This window comes from Manacus vitellinus, unplaced genomic scaffold (assembly GCF_001715985.3).
Source record: "Manacus vitellinus isolate BGI_N305 unplaced genomic scaffold, ASM171598v3 scaffold_0_pilon, whole genome shotgun sequence".
NCBI classification, from domain to species: domain Eukaryota; kingdom Metazoa; phylum Chordata; class Aves; order Passeriformes; family Pipridae; genus Manacus; species Manacus vitellinus.
This window is the reverse complement of record NW_021938789.1, coordinates 21,578,663-21,597,820: the sequence shown is the minus strand read 5'-3', so window position 1 is coordinate 21,597,820 and position 19,158 is coordinate 21,578,663. Positions and strand designations below refer to the sequence as shown.

The 19,158-nt window shown below is 41.4% G+C and overlaps 1 protein-coding gene across 2 annotated transcripts in view; it reads left to right on the top strand.

The window, feature by feature from the left end:
- Positions 1–19,158, top strand: part of LNX1 (ligand of numb-protein X 1) — a 66,321-nt gene that overhangs the window by 16,912 nt on the left and 30,251 nt on the right. For both annotated transcript variants that reach the window (XM_008927448.3, XM_008927449.3), the window contains exons 2-3: positions 14,585–14,826; positions 16,409–16,564. In XM_008927448.3, the coding sequence (XP_008925696.1) occupies positions 14,585–14,826; positions 16,409–16,564 (398 nt within the window). The remainder of the gene's footprint in view (positions 1–14,584; positions 14,827–16,408; positions 16,565–19,158) is intronic.

The window sequence follows — 19,158 nt, the reverse complement described above, 5'->3', positions numbered from 1 at the left end:
CCAGGAACAAACAGCATTTCTCTGCTTTCTGTGGAACAACTGGCCCTGCATGGATCAGGTGGCTTGCCAAGGAGGTGGATGAAGGGAGACAGGTAGAGCCATGGGTATGATCCGAAATCCTCCTACTGGCATTCTGTAGGCATGACTGTGACTAAGCAGGAGAGTGCTGATTTAGGGCTATCTCAGCTGCAACTTCTACACTGAGACATGCCTGTGTTCCCATTTGTCAGAGAGAAACAGGTAAACTGGATCCTAAGTGATTATATAGCTTACATGTCCGTTTTTCAAGCAACTGTTTGCTATTTGGAAAGTTAGTCAGTCTTGGTCTCCCTGAGCAATGTTTTCAAGAAAAGATTATGACTGTGTGAAGCATTATTCTGGAATCACATATTGTGCTGTCTGCTGATGACAACTCCCTCGGCACCTTTTTTTTCCCCTCTCTGACATTTCCAAAAAGAACAGCTGTGCTGCTTATGGTCCCCTGTGCCAGGGAAGCAGTTGCTGATGTTATTCTCCCCTCCCTTCTGGCTGCTTTGCAAAGAGTGCTTCTTCCAGGTCTTCTGAAATTGTCACATTGCAGAGAAATGGTCCTCACCCTTGCAAGCCAATGGTGAGTTGTCAGGTACAGGACTGAGCACAAAAATTTAGATGACCTGTGATTCTGCATCTTTAGAAACACATGGACATTTGAAATCCCACCCTCTTTTGTGCTTTGATAAGGTAGATGGGTGTCTATTATTTTCATTCTCCTCTCTTCTTTTTGCTAGAGATGCTGAGGAGATCCAATGGAGAATAAAACCTTCCTATGGTTAGGGCTCTATGAGACTGTTTTTATTCTTACTCCTTTTTGTGCTATGGTAGTTTAAAGAACCCAAAAGTGAACCAAATCCTGTGTTGTGGGAGACATTGAACAAAAAACATTGTAAGCAGTAAGTGTTTTTTATTACACATTAAATAAGGTTAACCTGTAATTTGTTTTCAAGATGTGGCATGTTGAGGGGTAGACCCTGGCTCTCACATAAACCCAGACATTGAACAATGAGACATTTGGTGCCCAGAAGAAAGGACAGGGAAGACGGGACAGAAATTATCCCAAAAAGATGGTTTAAACACACAGGGAAGTTAATCCATAATAAAGTTTGGTGACGTGACAATACTGTTCTTACTCTAGGGTAACTTCTCTGGTGAATACTCTTACTCTGGAACAGGCATGTCTCCTGGGACGTTATTCTCAGATGCATGTGTCTACATGTATAATACACATAGTGTACCTAAGGTGTCATTCCACAACCACTACAGTAATCATGTATTTCCCTGTTGCAGACAACCCCTTAGGAAGCAGCACCATCTCTGGAGACTGAATGTGGTTAACCTTTGCAGAATAGTTTGTGCTCAATTTTGGAAGGTCGTCTTAATGTCACTATCTAAGTACTCAGAAAACCCTCCAACATGATGCTGTAACAACTTCAATTAGCTTTTAAAGAAATAAGAACATAATTTGGCACAAGGCTGTTCTGTTTACAATCACTAATTGTTAGGTATTTATTTCCCTTTCTTCCACCTTCTCCTTTTCTCTCTATATTGCACTCTTAGAAGCACACAGTTCTGAGTGTCTGGCTTTGCCCTTCAGGCAGCAAACTTGTTTTAGGGCAGTTAAGGAAGTTCAGAAGCTGAAGATAGGTAAACCACCAACCACTGGTCCAAGGCATTACAAAAAATTACTAAAACAGAAATCCATGTCTCAATTTCTAATATAAATATTTAAATGCACTATCAATTTTGTTTAGTCTGTCTACTCATTTTTCTTTAATCCTCAGCGTCCATGTCAGGCTGAGGCAGATATTTTGGAACCAGAGGAAATTTTCTCATTGTGTCTGTAAGACTATTCTGTGTTATATTGCTTGTTGAGCCATCTGCATTGACAGGCTGTTGTGGTTACATTTACGTGAAGTAAGTAGGACTTGTTTTATATATGTTTGAATCTGGGCTGCAAACATGTCCAATGCCCCCAGCATGCTGCTGTCCACTGGACATTGGTGTAGATGTCCAGCTGGAGATCTTGTCTGTTAGTGATGGCTTGGGTCACCTTGAGTGATGCCTTTGCTGTGAAAATTAGCAGATGATGAGGCATGGCATGAGCATGCTACTGGAGGTTAGATTGCCAGCTGCCTTCTGAAGGACCAGGGTCATCTCAGTATGAAGAAGACAAATGTAATTATCCCCTTCTCAGAGCTGATAATGAAATGACATCATTTCCTATGCCACCTTGGTTTTCCTTCAGGGAGTCCATCATTACTGCTAACAAGACCCAAGTCTACTTAAATTGTGACGTTAACAAAATCACAGCCTGCACTGGAACAGCCTCGGGCACAGAGGCTGTCTGAGTCACCCAGATGCCACAAACTGTCACAGAGAATTCACGGTTTGGATTCATTTCAGGACAGCCTGTCGCACAGCAGCCCAGACCCATTTTGTGGGAGCAGCAAGGTCAAGCAGGATGTTCCCTCTCCTAGGATGGTAGAGGCAAGGCCACTGTCGTGGATAACCCAGGGGAATATAATTGCAGCTCATGCTTAAGGTTCAGTACTCCAAACCTGCTGCCCAGGTTTTCCCACCCTGTTCTAGGTGCCCAGTTGCATGCATGATGTTTATATTTTAATACTGAAAACAAAAATAGTCATTAGAGCTTGAATATTGGAATTTTCAAGGCTGCAGTGTTGTAAAAGGGGAAGGAAAGAGCAGCTTCCTAAAGAACATTTTGTGACTTTTTTTTGTTTCCTGTATTTTAGTAGGATGAGCACAAAGTTAATGTGTTTTGTAACAGGATAGTATGAGATGACGGCCTCTTATCCAGAACGTTTTTAAAAAAATTGGAATAATTAAAGAAAAAGAGTGTAACATCCAGTATCTGAAGTATCTGAAGGGGGCCTACAGGGAAGTTGGAGAGAGACTCTTCATTAGGAACTGTAGTGATAAGACAAGGAGTAATGGGTACAAATTAAAAGAAGGGAAAATAGGTTAAATATAAAGAAGAAAGTCTTTACTGTGAGGGTGCTAGATAATCTCATCTAGGCGTCCTCTCCCATAAAAGACTGGACCGCACTATCTCTCGGAGTCCCCTGCAGACTAGGCTCTCCTATGATTTTACAGTACTTGTCTTTGTTAGGGAAATACACTTTGTGTTGTTGGTAATGTGGTACCCACTTCTGAAGGCATCTTTTGTAATTAAGGAGTTTCAGGGTTGAATTCCTGTTTGCACCCTAATTTGTGTGTTTTATTCCTTAATTCACTAGTTATATCTTGGTCATCTAAGAAAACAATACACAAATTTACAGAGAGGTTCTCAACCTGTACCTGAAGCCTCTAAGGACATTTCTTCAGCTTCAGATGGACTTGTGTGCCTAGATGGTATTGCCAGGTTTTTCCCGAGAGACTGGCTGGACGATGAGAGGGCTATGCCTTTTCTTCTTAAGAACCTCTCCCAAATTCAATTGAAAAACCACAGCAGACTTTGAAGCAGGTCTCAGTTTCTCCCTCCGCAGGTGACAGTTTTTCATTTGGAGGCAGCATTGGACTCCCTCTTGCTTAATATACTTCTGAATAAGCTTCAGCAGGAGGAGCAGAGATCAGCCTTGCCCCAGCCTGACCTGAGCTTTAGTGGTTAGAACATCCAGAAAACTGAAGTGTGAGGGTGCAAGCTCTGTCAGCCTCTCCTGCCACCAAGAGCTGACAGTGGTCTGCATACAACAGGAGGAAAACTGCACCCCTGCCTTTTTGGATGCTTTCCATGATATTGAACTCAACACTGCCAGTAAGTACCTGTGCAGGGATAAGGGTGACCAGATTGGGCTTTTTTTAGATTTGGTTAAAGGAACTCTGTTTAAAAGTATCTCTGATAGTTCTGTTAAAAAATGGTGATCAAAAAAAAGTATTTTTCACAATTTTTACAGCATAAGTGAGCATTTCCTACTATGTGAGCTTTCAGAAGACTATAAACAACATTCCAACCATACTTGTGCTGCGGCTGGATTTAGGCTTTCTAAAGCCCTTAAATGCTTTTGCAATGTCTGTTTATTTTAATGGACGGGTGAAATATCTCACTGAAATATCTCATATTCAACTGGGTGGAACCCACAAACAGTGAAGATTTTTTCATGTCCAATGGTGCTGGGGGTATTTGTTCAGTAAACTGGCTCATGATGTCCCTCTGATCCATCTTCTTCCAATCATATGTGCAAAAGAGAAGACTGCAGAGCTAGGAGAAGTAGAAGCCAGAACAGTGTTTCTCCATCCAAATGTGCTGTTGGCTATGTTATCTTCACACACACACACACACACACACACAAAAAGAGATTTTAGTCAATAGGGTGACTTATGTACTCCTTATGCCAGTGTCGATACTCATTCAAGTTGAAACCCTGAAACTGAGCTCCGAGGCACACCAGGAAATGTTGTATTCTTTCTTCCCCACCCCTACAAGAAGCCCATGTTGTTTTAGGGTCTTAAGACACAGTGATTCATGAGTCACATGCAGTTTACTTATAGGACTGATTTGGGGTCCTCGTTGAATATTAGACATTGGATTTGATATGATTATGGGAAACATATATGACATTTTAAAAAGCTACTTAGTTGTACCAGCAGAGATGTTTGCTCAACACTCAGATGGGCATCTGATATGGATCTCTGTGGTTTTTCAACTGCTGTGGTCTGCTGAGATCTCCTTTTTGTGATCTTCCCTATGAGGAAACAAATATGTGTTTAGAGCTTGATATGTACTAAGATGTGATAGCAATATAATTTAGATACCCACGCTGACATAAAACGGATCTTACGTGACTTTTGTGTCACAACGGTCAAAGAGAACTGCCACAAGAGCTAGAGCTGTGCATGGCTGTCTATAGCATGTTCTATGAACCAGACGGTCTGAAGACAGAATTAGTTATTCACTGGCTGCAGCTCCCTTGTTTCCTATAATTTCGGATTCCAGTGGAGAACATAGTAATAAACCCAAGGGCTGGGTTGAAAACATCTTGAAATTGAACACAGTAGTCCCTTTTTATTATTTTATATCTAGAGATTTTTGTGCATGTGTAACTGCTTTGTGCCAACAGAAGCCTCAAACCTGCTTTCAGGAGTGCTGGCCTGTTGAGTCTGTGACATAACAGATATTGTAGTTAGTTTTATTTTAAAAATAAATGTGTGCTAAGTACATGTAAATTCAAAGTTTCTCTCTGTCAGGTTCTTCTGTCTGTAGCTGCAAGAACTGGGTTACACTGATCCTGTCAGTCTTGTTAAAAAACCAAAGACTGCTTGCCCCATTGCAAGCATATTTTGCTCACTGCATCATGAAGCTTTTATAGTATAGGTGGGGATAGTAGGAGGGGAACACAATGCTGAGATACTGAGTTCCAGGAGACTAGTTATACCTGTTGAATATAATCCAGTGATCAAAACACTGAACAATAATCATGAAAAGCACATGAATCAACAGACTGCATGCTTATTCTTAATGTTAATTATATGTGTACCTGCATAATTTGAAAAATATGGTATATTGGATTGTGTGGTACTATGAAGAACAGCATTGCAATGGCTTAAGAATTTCTTTTTCCTTGCGCTTGTTATTTTTGTCACAGATAACTTGATTTTAGCAGCATTAATATTTTTTGAGCTTTTGTGTATATATGCTGTGATTTTCCTTAGGTTCATCTTTTTTAGTTAGTGTTCTAAATGATGAATATTTTAAGTGATCACTGCAGCCTCATTATGTGCAGTCTGAATTCCTACTGTAAAAAGGTTGTGTTATTATCATTTTATTAGTATAAGGCAAAATCAGTGGTCAATATTGCCAGCAGAGTGCTAGTGCTGTTCTTTGAGTGGTCTTGGATGGGCTTGAAAAGCAGATACGAAGCTGAAAGCTGCTGATGGCAGGTCTTACGTTGCTTTCCAAATACCCAGCTGACACATATTGCTCATGATTGCTCCCTTGTGCACAACTTCAGTAGATAAAAGAATGTACAAATATTGAGAAGTACTCAAACTTTTCATGAAGAAACCTCTCAAGGGTCTTTTTAATTTGTATTCTCACTTTCTTTTGGAACAACATTCAAGTTTTACTCTTCTTCAAGAGTGGTGAAGGTTGGAGGCTTTAGGTATCTTTTATAGATAATGATGCCATTCTGGAAGGTGATGAAAGAACCTGGTAAAGTTTTCATCAAGCTCCACTTTTGCTGAAGTCAAGAGGAGTTTCCAGTGCTTTAATACAACACTTGAACAGGATTAGTGGGTTTAAATTATGTGTTATATGTTGAATGCTATAAGTACTGGAAGCCATTGGCGAGGTTTACAGGCTCTTACCAGCTCAAAAATGCTAGCTCCATGTGTCTTATTTTTCTCTCTTATTTTGCTCTGAATCTCCTAACCAGTTACTCATAGATTCCTTGCTGTGTCACTAACAGAGCACCTACCAAGAATTAGAGATAGTGTGCTGCCTCTCTGTTTTCCTTGTTTGTGTCAGCTGGTGTGAGTAGATTGCATGAGATATGTAGATCACTCTTAGGGAGCTTCAGTCTTTAATTAAGTTCAGTATAAATAAATACAGCTCTTGTTTTGCCTCACACAAAATCACTCTGGTTCTGTACTTCTGGCCAGTAACTTCCTTGTGATGACAAATGTTTGTTTATAGTAATCTAGGAGCAAATACTAGGCTGACTGCAGTCTCTTTCACCCTGGTTAACTCCTCGCTTTTGTTGCTCCATGTCTACTTGTGCTCTACAAGCATTACATTTAAAGGCAGCATTGGAAAACAGAGAAGCTCTAGGAGCAACTCAAGGCTATGCCTTATGTGAGCAGTGGGAACAGGCTGCTGGTATGCCTTTGTGCATTCTGAGAGCATTTGTGGCTTGGACACAGGTGGGGAAGGGGCAACAGAAGGCAAAACCACAGAGTCAGTTGTGAATATCGGCTTCTATAAAGTAGTGGTTATGTTATGCAAACACAGAAGGTGTGCTGACCCATAAAAAAGAGCTGTCATTTCCAGCCTGGCTACTGACTTGCCCATCTCAGCTCTCTCTAGCAATTTACAATTCCATTCTCCTCTATGTTAGACAGCTGCAATTTGTTGGAGTATTTTTAAGACTAGAACTTGAAATGATAATTGAATCTTGAAGAGAAATCAGTACAGTTGTAGTTTCAAAATCATCAGTGACAGAATAATGGCCTCAAATAAATGTCAGGAGAGACAGAGAACATGTTCTGGACCAACAATTTTTACATAGTCCCAACAACAACTGGGGTCATTGCACAATAATTCCAGACATGATTTTTGCCCACAATTGCAGGCGACTAGTATTGTTTACCTATTTCTTACAATTCCCTGTTCCCATGATAGATGTTAATGGTCCTTTTAAAAGATTTCATAATAGATGCTGATGATACTGGTTGAAATACAAATTTTTGAGTTTTAAAGAGAAGGGAGAAAAAAACTTAAACCACATGTTACATGACACTTTGGTAGAATGTACATGAAATCAAAACTCTACGATTTATTTAAGATTAAGAATGTGTTCCAAGTTCTTTCAGCTCTCCTGAAATCTAGTAGGAAATGTGGAGATTCCTCTTTTCTCTTGGTATGAGCAGTCAAATTTGAAATAGGGATTTGGTTTCCATTGAATGTTTGTTCAGTTTGTGCCTGGCACCAACTTTGTCTGTTGGTAGTTTTGGAAACTCTGGGGTCTGAACTCTGAACTGCAATTCCATTCTTCATCAATGCAAGATACTTTCAAGGACCTGTACCAAAATCACTAGCCATGCTTACTCCTTCTCAGCAAACAAATCACAGAAATGGGAATATGTCACTGTAGCTGAGGACTAAATTGTAATTATAAAAAACGATCCATATTTATTTTCCTCATATGCTTAGAAAACCTTACTTTTTTTAATCTATGGGAACTGTGACTCGTTTTTCTAGTGGTGGACCCAAATTTATACAGAGTAGCTGATGTGGAAATGTAAGTACACAAATACTCTTGCGCACGTTCCTTATGTAATGCACAAATATATTTTGTTTGACAGCATCTTAGTGCAAAAGCATTGTGAAAATGACAGCCCTTCCCTGGGGTCAGATCTTTACAGACAGGACAAAGCACAACTTTAGGCTTTGCTAGTAAGGTAGTTCCAGAGTTTATTGAATTGTGATGTCTTCATTAATACAAAAAAGTGTGGAAAAAAACCTTGGGAAACCATAATAGGAATAGGCAGAAATTAAACTGAAAAAGATAGGTATTTGAGAGGTTTTTCCTATATTGTGGGAAATTATTTAAGCTTAATAACTTTAGCTTAAAGAAATAAATGTTATGAGGACCTTTATAAATATTTGTAGAGTAATAAAGCAGAAATATAGAACCACTAAATCTACTCCTTGTTTATACTATAGCAAAGGGCCCTGGCTGACAATAGAAAGCAAATAACATGAGAAAATCTCTCTGACAACTAGGCAGATAAGCCATTTGCCTCATCTTAGCTTCTATCATATCTATCTCTGTGCTGACACCAAAAAGAACAGTGTTTATGGAAGTGTAGGAAGGAATTGCTGATCCTCAACCCTCTGGAGGCAGCGGGGCTCATGCCACTGGCCCATGCTACCCTCCCAGCTAGCCCTTGTGCCCCAGGTGTCAGGAAGCTGTCTCTAAAAGGCTTTTGTTTATAGGGTTATTGAAATGAAAGAGCAGTAGTAACTGGGACAATTTCCCACTTAAGCCTCTGACACTGAGAGATCATCAGGGACAGGATACCCAAGTGCATCAATGCCAGGGTACAGAGGGCACAGAACAGCAGTGGTAAGCACTTGGAAATGTTGCTGGCATTATGGAATTCAAGTGCAGGTGCAGAGAACAGCCTGTTTCTAGTTGCGTGCTTAGATATGTTTTTTGCAGCCTGTCTTTCAGCAAGTGTCCACTGGAAACTGTAATCCAGGACTTTAAGCTTTGCTTATTAGATGGTTCATTCCCTTCTTTATCAATATTGAGGAATGTTTAATGCGGGGAGGACCTTTCTAGACATAGCTGATGATTACAGTAGCTTGAGGAATGCTCTTGATATTCTTTAAGAAAAGCAGAAAAAGCAAATGCATTAAAAAAAATTAGATACTTCTTTATGAAGCTTTTTTTCGTATGCAGCATTCACACAGTCGTTATTCCTTGCAAGAACTCAGAATTATCAAGGAAAAATCATTGATGTTAAGCATTCAGTTCCAGGATGGATTTCCCTAGAAAAAAATACAAGAAAAAAAAAAAAAAAGAAAAGAAAAAAAGAGACATTTTGCACATAGGATGAGGATTCACAGAAGCCAGTTTTCTGAGCAAGGATGATATAACATCATTGGGTGCAAACAGCAGCAGCGTAGTGGTCACCTTCACTGCTGAAGACATTGATGTCTCTGGCCTCTTCAGCACCCATATAGTTGGTCCTGATGGGGACTGTGCATTTGGTGCATTTTAGCTTAGAGCTGTAACATGGGATTTGGCTGGAGTTTAGATGCCTTGCTCCTTTCTCATTTTTGGCTACATTTCCTGGTGCACAGTTGGCAAAAGTAAGAGCAGAAGAAGGATGTCATCCCTGTCTGAGAGCTGATCCAGTCACTTCACTTCCTCATGATGGAGTTTCAGAAAACTTTAGAGTTTAGGTGTTTGGCCTGAAATCCATGTGGTGGGTATTTGGGTTGTGTCAGTCACTGCTGATGCACACATGGTGAGAATGGTTCCCGTGGGGCAGGAATTGTCAACACCATCTTGTGAGTCAGGCTCTCCAGTTCAAGCCCCCCTCTCCTTTCTTCCCAGGCACAGCAGGAGCCTCTCACCAGGGTCTCACAAGTGAGGTTAATCAGCACCAGGTTATCCAGGACGCTCCTAGCTGATCAGCATTGGTTGCTCCCTCAGCCTTTCCACTGAATCAGTTCAGGGGTACCAGAGCAGTAGGGAGCATTTGTGTGACAGGGGGTAAGATACACACTGTTGGTACTTTGGATCCCAGCTTGTGTCCAGCCCAAATTACACAGGGATGAGGCTGCTTGCAGTGAGAGTATAGCTGAAACATACTTGTCTACCCTGATCAGGGTTTAGTTTTGGATCAGCAATGACAGCCCATTATGCAGTATTTTCTTCTGCTGGGCAATCGTAAGTGCTTTGTATATATTATTTTTAATTTCATTCAGACAATATGTCCACGGCTGCTGTACTAAAGCAAAATAGCTCCAAAATATGAGCGTACTGGAAGTGAGGTTGGGAAAGCACCACTTGAACTGGGCAGGGAGGGTTCCTGCTCTGTTTATTTGTGTCAGACCTGGCTCACAGGCGCTGTGACTCTTTAGATTCACTTTTTTGCCCTGTTTCAAGTCCGAGACAGGAAGAAAGAGGGATAGCCTGTGAAGTGACACAGGAAGCAGGGTATTTTTAAGAAAAAATGCATTATAAGTCATGGAATCATAGAACAGTTTGGGTTGAAGGGACCTTTAATATCATCTAGTTCCAATCCCCTTCCATGGGCAAATACATACATGGTTTTTACCTGTGGTATTGTTTCATTTCAATCACTAGAAGAGAAGCAAAAAAATTCATGTAGTTGTCCTTGCTTATGTTTTGGCTTTACATTTTGTCCCTATGTCAGCCTGGGTAATTGAAATCCTTGAGGTCAACCTCATTTTCAATCCTTCCTTTGCTGTGCAAGTCAGGGATGCTGCAAGGAAAAATCTGTTTTCAAACCACTGTTTTGATTTGAATTTCAAATGATGTGAATATGTTTCTTTTGGCCTTGAGTTTCACTGAAGGTTGTTTTCACAAATTATAGGACCAAGTTAAGGCAGCCATGGTGTTTTGGATCTCCTTGCTCCAGTACTTTGGATGTGCTGCTCCTGAAGCCTGGAGTGCAAAGCCTCCCTTGCATGTGGAGCAGGGTGCAGAGCAAAGATTGCCCTGTGGCTGCTAGTGTTGATACTAGCCAGAATTGCAGTCCTGGGTGAAGTTTCAGGAGCCACCACTGCTCTCCACTGCCTAGTGGTTAGCTCGTATGGCCAGAATTTCAGACAGCACATTTCTGCTTCATGAAAGAGGCTATGCAAACAGAAGAAGCTATTTTCTCAATTTCCTGTATGCACCTAGTGACACTACATTAATGACATGAACTGCACAACACACATTATTAATGTCTGTTTATCTCTCTCGAGTTTGGCCTTCAAATTGTTTCAGTATCATACAGCTGTATGGATGTACTTGCTGTCCAGTGCGACCGAGAAGGAACATAAATCTGTAGTTCACCTTGGCCTGCAGACAGTGTTGGGTTCACTTTCTGACTGGCCTGTGTTAATCAGGTATCCTGCTCCTCCAGCTGTAAATCAGGCATTGTGATTAATAATCACAATGAGAGAGCTAATTAGTACTGGCATGTAGCTGTTTTATGGATTCCTCTTTTCTGGGAGCCAAATCCAACCATATGGAAAAATGTAGCTGAGACACTATAAATATGATTCCACTTAGACAGTAATTTCTTCTGTTTTCTGTTATCACAGCAGTGTCAGCATAAGCAAAACAATGAAAGTGAAGAGATGCCGTTGCAGATTTTATTACAAGTTTGAGGTCTTGGGACTTTTTTTTCGTCTTCAAGGACACTGTGTTAATCTGAAGAAAGCAGGCTTGATTTGTATTCATTTATGCCTGCCACAATTATTTAAGAAATAGCTCCAGTGCTCACACTTGAAGAGCTTCGGTTCTCTTTTAACTATTTCTGGCAGAGTTAGAAAGATATGCTTTGTGCTTTGTGTCATGACAACTTGTCTTCTCCAATAAGCCACATCTTAAACTGTGTCAGTCCTCTCTACATTCAAAGTAACTGTCTTCTGTTCATTGCTGTTGGATTGATGCTGTTGACTGAGTGTCTGCAGTGCAGCCAGCAGCAGCAAGTGAGGATTTCCACAGAAAGTGAAGTCTTTAGTAGTAAAGTGCAGATGGGCACCAGGCAGTGGTTGACTCCAGGTAGCCGGGAATCCTTGGGCAGAGCCACTTCTGATCTTCATGTTGATCTTCATAGAACCCACAAAATATAAAAAATCATCTGTATTTAAGGATCCATTCACAAGGCTGCTGTTCTAGTATCAGCTACTGAAACTTTACTGGCATGGTGAAAGCAGAGGCAAATGAAATAAAATGTAGAGGAGTAGGAATATCTCTTATACTCTAAATCTTTACAGGATCACTGCAAAGCAGAGACTGTCTTCTGAGAACAAACAGTTCTCCCCAAAGCCAATTCTTTGTGTTCACTTTGTTATGTTGTGTTTTTAGACTATTTTTAAACTATTTTGTCCAAAATTACTAGCCTGGATCAGCAAATGTGACTTGACTGCAAGTGGGAGATGTCAAGGATGGGTTTCCAAAATGCTGCATTGGAGAACTTTAGATAAGCAGCAAGAGGGAAAGGCCTTTGTGCTTCTGCTTCTTGTGAAATCTAAAGGAGAGCAACCTGCCACAGTGTAGGATTCTGGGGGAGTGAGGAAGTCACACCCTGTTTTCTGGAAGGAATAGAAAAATACCTGCTGAGGGAGAGGCAGGAGAGCTCTTCCTTTCTGGTTTACATAATTATTTTTGCAGTCTTGCCTTGCAACAGGTGCCTCAAATAGCTTTTTTTCAGTCTTTTGCAATAGTTGACCAACCTTCTCTTCCATAAGAGTATTTTCTTCTGAGATTCCTCATTTTGCTTGTGAAAGGTTTCAGAAACAACTTCTGTTACAGCCATTCCCATCCAAGCCTTAAAGTATATACAAAGCCCTTACATAGTTGCATCAATATGACACAGTTTGCTTTAGGGCTTTTTCCCCTCTTTAAGCTGAACATTGTCAGAAGTGGTATGAGGTAAATGATGGTAAATCATAGTTTAGTGCCAAAAAAGGTTTTTCAATTGTCTCATCAAAAGCCAATACCATAGGAGAAATTAAACTGCTGCTCTAAAGCTAATACAGAGAGCTCTGTGACTTCTTCTTTCTTTCTGTCCCAGAAACTGCTACCATAAATCATTTCTCTTCCAAGGCTTCTGTTCAGTGTACTACTTCTTTTCGTGACACTTAACCCACTAGCATTGTGTACTGCATGTATTATGCATTGCCTTTTGTGCATGCCATATATTACGAAGAGCTTTCTATCCCTAAGGGTTTCTACATCTATTTCTGTGAGTTTGCCCTACAGGGTACTTTCATGAAAGTCATCAGTTAGCCTTTGCTATGAAGAAAGAGATAATAGTAACTGAAAGTAGGTCAAGCTCATTAGATTATGATTAAAAGGCAGATTTCTTTTTCTAATGCGGTGAATGTGGTTCTAGTGGGTGGGCACTGGGCAGAAGAGGTGCTGGAGAAAAGTCACAGGTGCTGTGTCCTTGGCCACTCTGTATTTTCAGTTATTTTATAGCTTTTGTTGAATACTGACTCATAAAGAGTACAGCGACCTTCAATTTCATTCTAGCGACTTTCTTTAATGCATCTTAAAAAAGAAATGCCACACATGGTCCTGCCTTCACGCTCTAGGATGAATCTAGAGCAGACAGTTGGCACCACCAGTAAGTTGGTTTCAAAGCAGGCTTGTAATTTGCCTCTTATAATGCTTTATCTTCAGCTTTTTTGGGAACATGCATGTCCACCACAAACAGAGGATTTTGTCACTGTGGAGATCGAGTTAGGATTTAGGATTTGGATTTTCCTTCAGAAGTATTTTAGGACCTGCCTTGAGCTCCTCAAGCTAATGAAATCCCAGGCTGACCTTGGTCTGAGGTCTGAGGACCTACTCTCAGTACCTTGGTGGGAGCCCTGCACTCCCTCCTTGTCACTGGCGGGGCTGCAGAGGAAGTGGGACACACCTACCACCTCTTGCACCTCTTCCTCTGTCAAGGCACTGACCTCTTTATTTTAGTGTCTCAACTGAGCTGGAATAGCATTGTTGGCAACCTCGTCTCTGTGGCTGAATTTGAAAACAGTTCCTCAGGTGCAGTTCAAGTAGTAAATGGTCTGTATGGGCACCTTATGGGGAGTGGATTCCCGAAGCTCTCAAGTGTTGAGCTCCCACCTGCAGCTTTCCCTTCATTGATTGCACTGGTCTCTACAGACAACAGTACTGTGCTTCAGGTGTGACTGCCTTGGTGACAGGGAGGGTTTTCAGGGTGCAGGACTGGGTAAAGCACCTTTTATTTCACCAGCCTCTGATTTAATTAGCCCCCTGCTGTTCCTGTTCTCCTGCATCTGCAGTAACTGTTTATACACGTGAGACTACATGCCAGGCTGAGGCTCTCTATTGTTCATTGATCAGCAGTAGTCTTTCTATGTAAGATGTTAACTCAGCTCCTTTGAAGGACAGATTTCCTTCTTTTTGATTCTGTGTAACATGACAGGGTTGGCATTTTTCCCTCTTGTTAATCATCCATGTTTCACTGGTCACCACAATCATCACAGTTTGTTCTCCAAGTGATTCCTTGACACCAGATAATTTCCATAAGTACGCAGCATTTAAATGCAACTTGCTATCATGTGTCTCTTTTCCTCGCTTGTCCTTAGATGTAAAGGAGCATCTCACTATGGCCTTACCAAGGAACGGAAGAGGCGTTCCCAAGACTGCTCTCCGGACCATGGCTCCAGCTTAGCGGTAGCTGCCCTGGGCCCTGAGCTCTCAGCAGCTGCGGCCATCGCCTTAATGACAGATGAGCCAGGGCTGGTGAACCCGGCCTTCAGCCCCACCTCGGAGGACAGCCAGCTGGGCAGCAGCCCTGGAGACCTGCACCGCAGCAACCGAAACAGAAGTAAGAGCTAAAAAGGTGGCTTCAGAGCCTGGTGGCCTCTTTCAACATTGATTTTTCTGTGAAATATAGGTTGTTGGAGGATTTAAAAAAAAGGGGGAGGATATCGAAAGCTTTCATTTTACATGGTATATCCAGTTGTGTACTCAGTGACCAAATAGACTTGAGTTGAAAACAAAATGGCTTGGCCAGGGGCAGCATCAAGCTGAAGATAGACTAGCTGTACCCATGCAAACTGCAAGTCTTAAGAAAGATTATTTAGACAAATCAGCTCAGTTGGAAGATTAAATGTTATGTATGATGTGCTGGGGAGATGGTGTAGCTGTGTAACGGCTTCACCAGAGCCTGGTGGCCCAGGTAACCCCCATGGATGTGGACACATACCCAAAAGCCTGTTTGGCAGTTACCAAGTATTCGTAGGAAAAATACACCTTAAGAATTGCCTTACGATCTTGGGAGGCGTCTGCCAGCTTCTCAGGAAGGTGCAGCTCGGAAGAGCTGGTCCTGCTGAAATAACCACAGTCAGTGACAAGTTGCGTCAGGAAATCTTGCCTTGATCTTTCACCCTGTGACACCGCACTCGTCTCTGATGAGTGTCATATTTGAAAAGCATGTCCTGCCACAGGCAGACTCAGAAGTGTTAACTGTGAGTTCAAACTGCGTATTTGAGGATTCTAAAGCCAAAATGGATAGCCCACCTTGTTGGACCAGTTGTGTCTTGAGAGAATTGATAAAGGGCTGAAGAAAGACCAGAAAATGAGCAGTGCTTTCTTCTTGTGTGCATGGAGCTGGAGGGGCGAGGAAGGGGATAATGCAGGAAGAGAACTCCAGAATCTCAATAAATCCTGTCAGTTTTATTGAGTTTAGAGGCCACAGTCTGGTTTAAGGGAATGTTGTACTATTAGATTACAATGTTTGGCTAGCATACAGAGCTGGAAGAGACAGAACAGCAACTGCCATGAAGATGTCTTTAGCAGGATGGAAAAGAGCAACATGTTTTGAAAGTATTATGACTTTTCTTTTGTATTGCCTTACTCAGGTCAGAATATGTGACATATTTGATCCTTCCTACCTGATAATCCTTGAATTTTTGACATGAAATTGTTGGCAATCGTTGGTGGCTTTGGAAGCCTTGCAAGGTTTTGAGGCAGTAATAGTAGTGGGGATTTTTTCAAGAAGAGTTTTTAACAACTTCCAACCTTTTTTTTGTCACACTTTTGTAGCTTGGGAAAGGCAGTGCTTCTTCCTTTTACTTGCATTTTTCACAGGATTTATGCTGAGATTTTGTCTTGGCAGAGGATTATTCTTTCCAAGGCTACCACACTCACAGAAGATGTCTCTTTGTGGCTGGCAAAACAGACTGGGAAGGAGGCAATTCCAGGGTATAGAACTGAGGTAGGGTAATTGTACCCAAATTCATGTGGGTGCAGCCTTAGAGTATCAGCAGGACTCAGGTGGGAAGGTGAAGTGCAGGCAGCCCTGTTGTTGATGTTATAGCCCATCATATGCCAAGGGCTGCAGAAATGCTATGGTTCTATCTCAGAACTGTTGAACTATATTGATTTGTTTTTTCCTGCTGTTGCAGCTCGACACTTTGAACGTTCCACTATAAGAAGCAGATCTTTTAAAAAAATAAACAAGGCGTTCAGTGTTCTTCGAAGGACAAAAAGTGGAAGTGCTGTTTCCAACCAGACTGACCGTGAAAGAGAAACTGTTGGAAACTCTGCTGCTGGAGAGGAAGGTAATGCTTTGTTCTCCTTGTGTTATCACTTAAAATGGGGTAGGGGATCCTATCCACATGGGAACCGGATGTCCATGACTGACATGCCTTTCATGTGGTGGACTGTGTGTGATTAAAAAAAAAAAAACCAAACAGAAAACTCAATCTTTCCTTATTTTTTATTTAAAAAGATGTAAGTGACTAGCAGGCAGGACTGTTGCTGGGATGTGTGGGACCTCATGTAGGGCTGTTCTGGTAACAGCCTGAATGCTACAGCCAGCCTAGTATCTAGCACACAGGATGTGGGATCTGATGTCTATGATCTATCACTGGAGCTGTCATTGACTTGCTCTGTAATTTTGTTCAAGTCTTCATCAGCATGTGCCCGTCCCCCTAAAGCAAATGGATCACAGTGATCATACTTTATAGGAAGTTAATAAGTTTTGGCTAATGTTTATGAAGCACTAGGAATTTCCATTGGGAGGATGGTATGAAAGTGCAAAGTACTGTAATTATTCCAGCATTTCTGTGGGATCCTTGGTGACAGACTTGTATTACCCAACCCAGGCTGGTGATGAGGTAAGAATGTTCTGTTCTTAAACGGGGGGAGAGGCAAGTTTGCCTCATGCATGTCAGGGATGAGGGTCTGGCAGGCAGTAGCACTTAACATTTGACATTCTCAAAACAATAAGCAAATGTTACTAATCACTCTGGACCATAATTATAAAACCAACATTGGCATTCAAGCATCAGTAGGACGTGATGAATGAGTGGTAATCATTGCCTTAATCAAGGTCTTCAGTGAGCTTATTATTCCTTTGCTTGAGACCTCAGGAACTCATGTCTCTTCCCAGACCAAATGTCCAGGATACAGGCTTTAAGAAGACAAAATATCCAACTTCTCTTTGCTCTGTATTCAAGTTCTCATTGAAACCCCCACAAAATAAGGACAAAAGGCCACCAAATGCTACTTTTAAGCATCATTGTTCCTGAAGTGGTGAATTGGGGAACCATGTTCAGTATTCTGCTTTATTTGCTTATTCTTTCAGGAGAGTTTCACTATGTTACTGTGTTTGTGGTACTTACTCTCCTACCTCACATACTTGCTGATGTAGCCAAAATAATACGTGGTTATTCAAAACTGTGAACCTTTTCCATAAAAGGAATGTGAATATCCTCCTTGACCTGGAAACATTATTAATAACTTTACTGTCCCAAATATTTTATTATGTTTCTCCAAGTAAAATTTTGCAAATAAGTTGTTTGTATCTCTATATAGGCAGACAGGTATATTTCTCATTCCCAAGCAACTCTTCAATCCACTGTAAGCAAAAGTTTGCCTTTCTTCAGAAGTGGAATTCTGCATGTCCCAAGTCCATACTTTTGAAAAAACACCTCTTCAGGATGGGACACAGTGATTTTAATGACCGCTTTCTGCCTAGACATATAGTTGACATTAGTAACTCTTCCACTGAAAGCTTGGTTTCATGTCCAGAGTGTGTGGATGATCTGGATGTCAACAGCACCTATGCAGTAGCCCAGTGTAGTCCAGATATTAACAGAAGGAGGTGTGTACTCTGACACTGGCCTTTACATTTCCAACAGAATGAAAAGTACTGCTGTCTCAATTTTAAGAAACATATAATGGGGCCCTGAAGTGGCAATCACTTCAGGGTCCCACTGACAGTATCAAGGTTGTCCATTCTCTCCTTGGCTCTGCTTGCAGTTTCATTCCTCTGTACCAAGCATGACTGTAAACTTGCAAATGTATTTGGCTGCACTGGAAAAACCAGGTAGGCATGTAATTACTTAATAAGCAGTTACTCTTAACTATGAGATCACAGAAGCTGGGTACCTAAATTACTTTATTAACTACATTTGCAAAGAATGCATTTTGATTACACAGTTCTGGAATTTAATCTTAAAAAAATGCAAGCAAATAACTTGCAGCAATACAACTTGAACAAAAATCTCTATTCAGTTCTTTGCAACAGGTGCTTTGTGTAATGTCATTTCAAAGGCTCTCTCTGTTTCTTCTTGTTGGAGGAAGAAATGAATGTACTTCTTTCTGTAGCAGTTATCCTGACAGCTGGAGGCTGGTTTTTTTCTCCAGCTTGTACATGTTCCTCTTTCATTTATTTTTTTTAAATCCTCAGTTGCTCTGAACAGTCTGCTGTTGGACTTCTGATTAGAGCTGTTGGTCAGTCTTTAGGGATAGCTACAGTATGCTCTGCCCTGTGCTTGCTGCAGCTCTGGTCCTAACTCATCGAAGAAAAGGCAGTCCCATGTGTCTGTCTCCCCATTGCCACTCCACTTTCCCAGGCATGGAGATGCTTCTGTGGTGGTGAATGGAGATGGTTCCTGAGGTTTCACAGGTTCATGTTTGGGACCACCTGAGACCACAACTCAGCTGTGCCTCATTGCTCGAGGAGATTGGACAGCACTTCACCAACTTTCCTCACCAGGCTTAGTCAGTGTATGTACACAATAAAGCTGTGACTATGCCAGCCTCACAGTGGGCACAGAGTGATGTGTACCCTTCTTGCTGATAACTTCTTATTGATAAAGGAGCTGTCAGATCATCTGGCAAAGCTCAAAGTTCATCTGACCCCAGT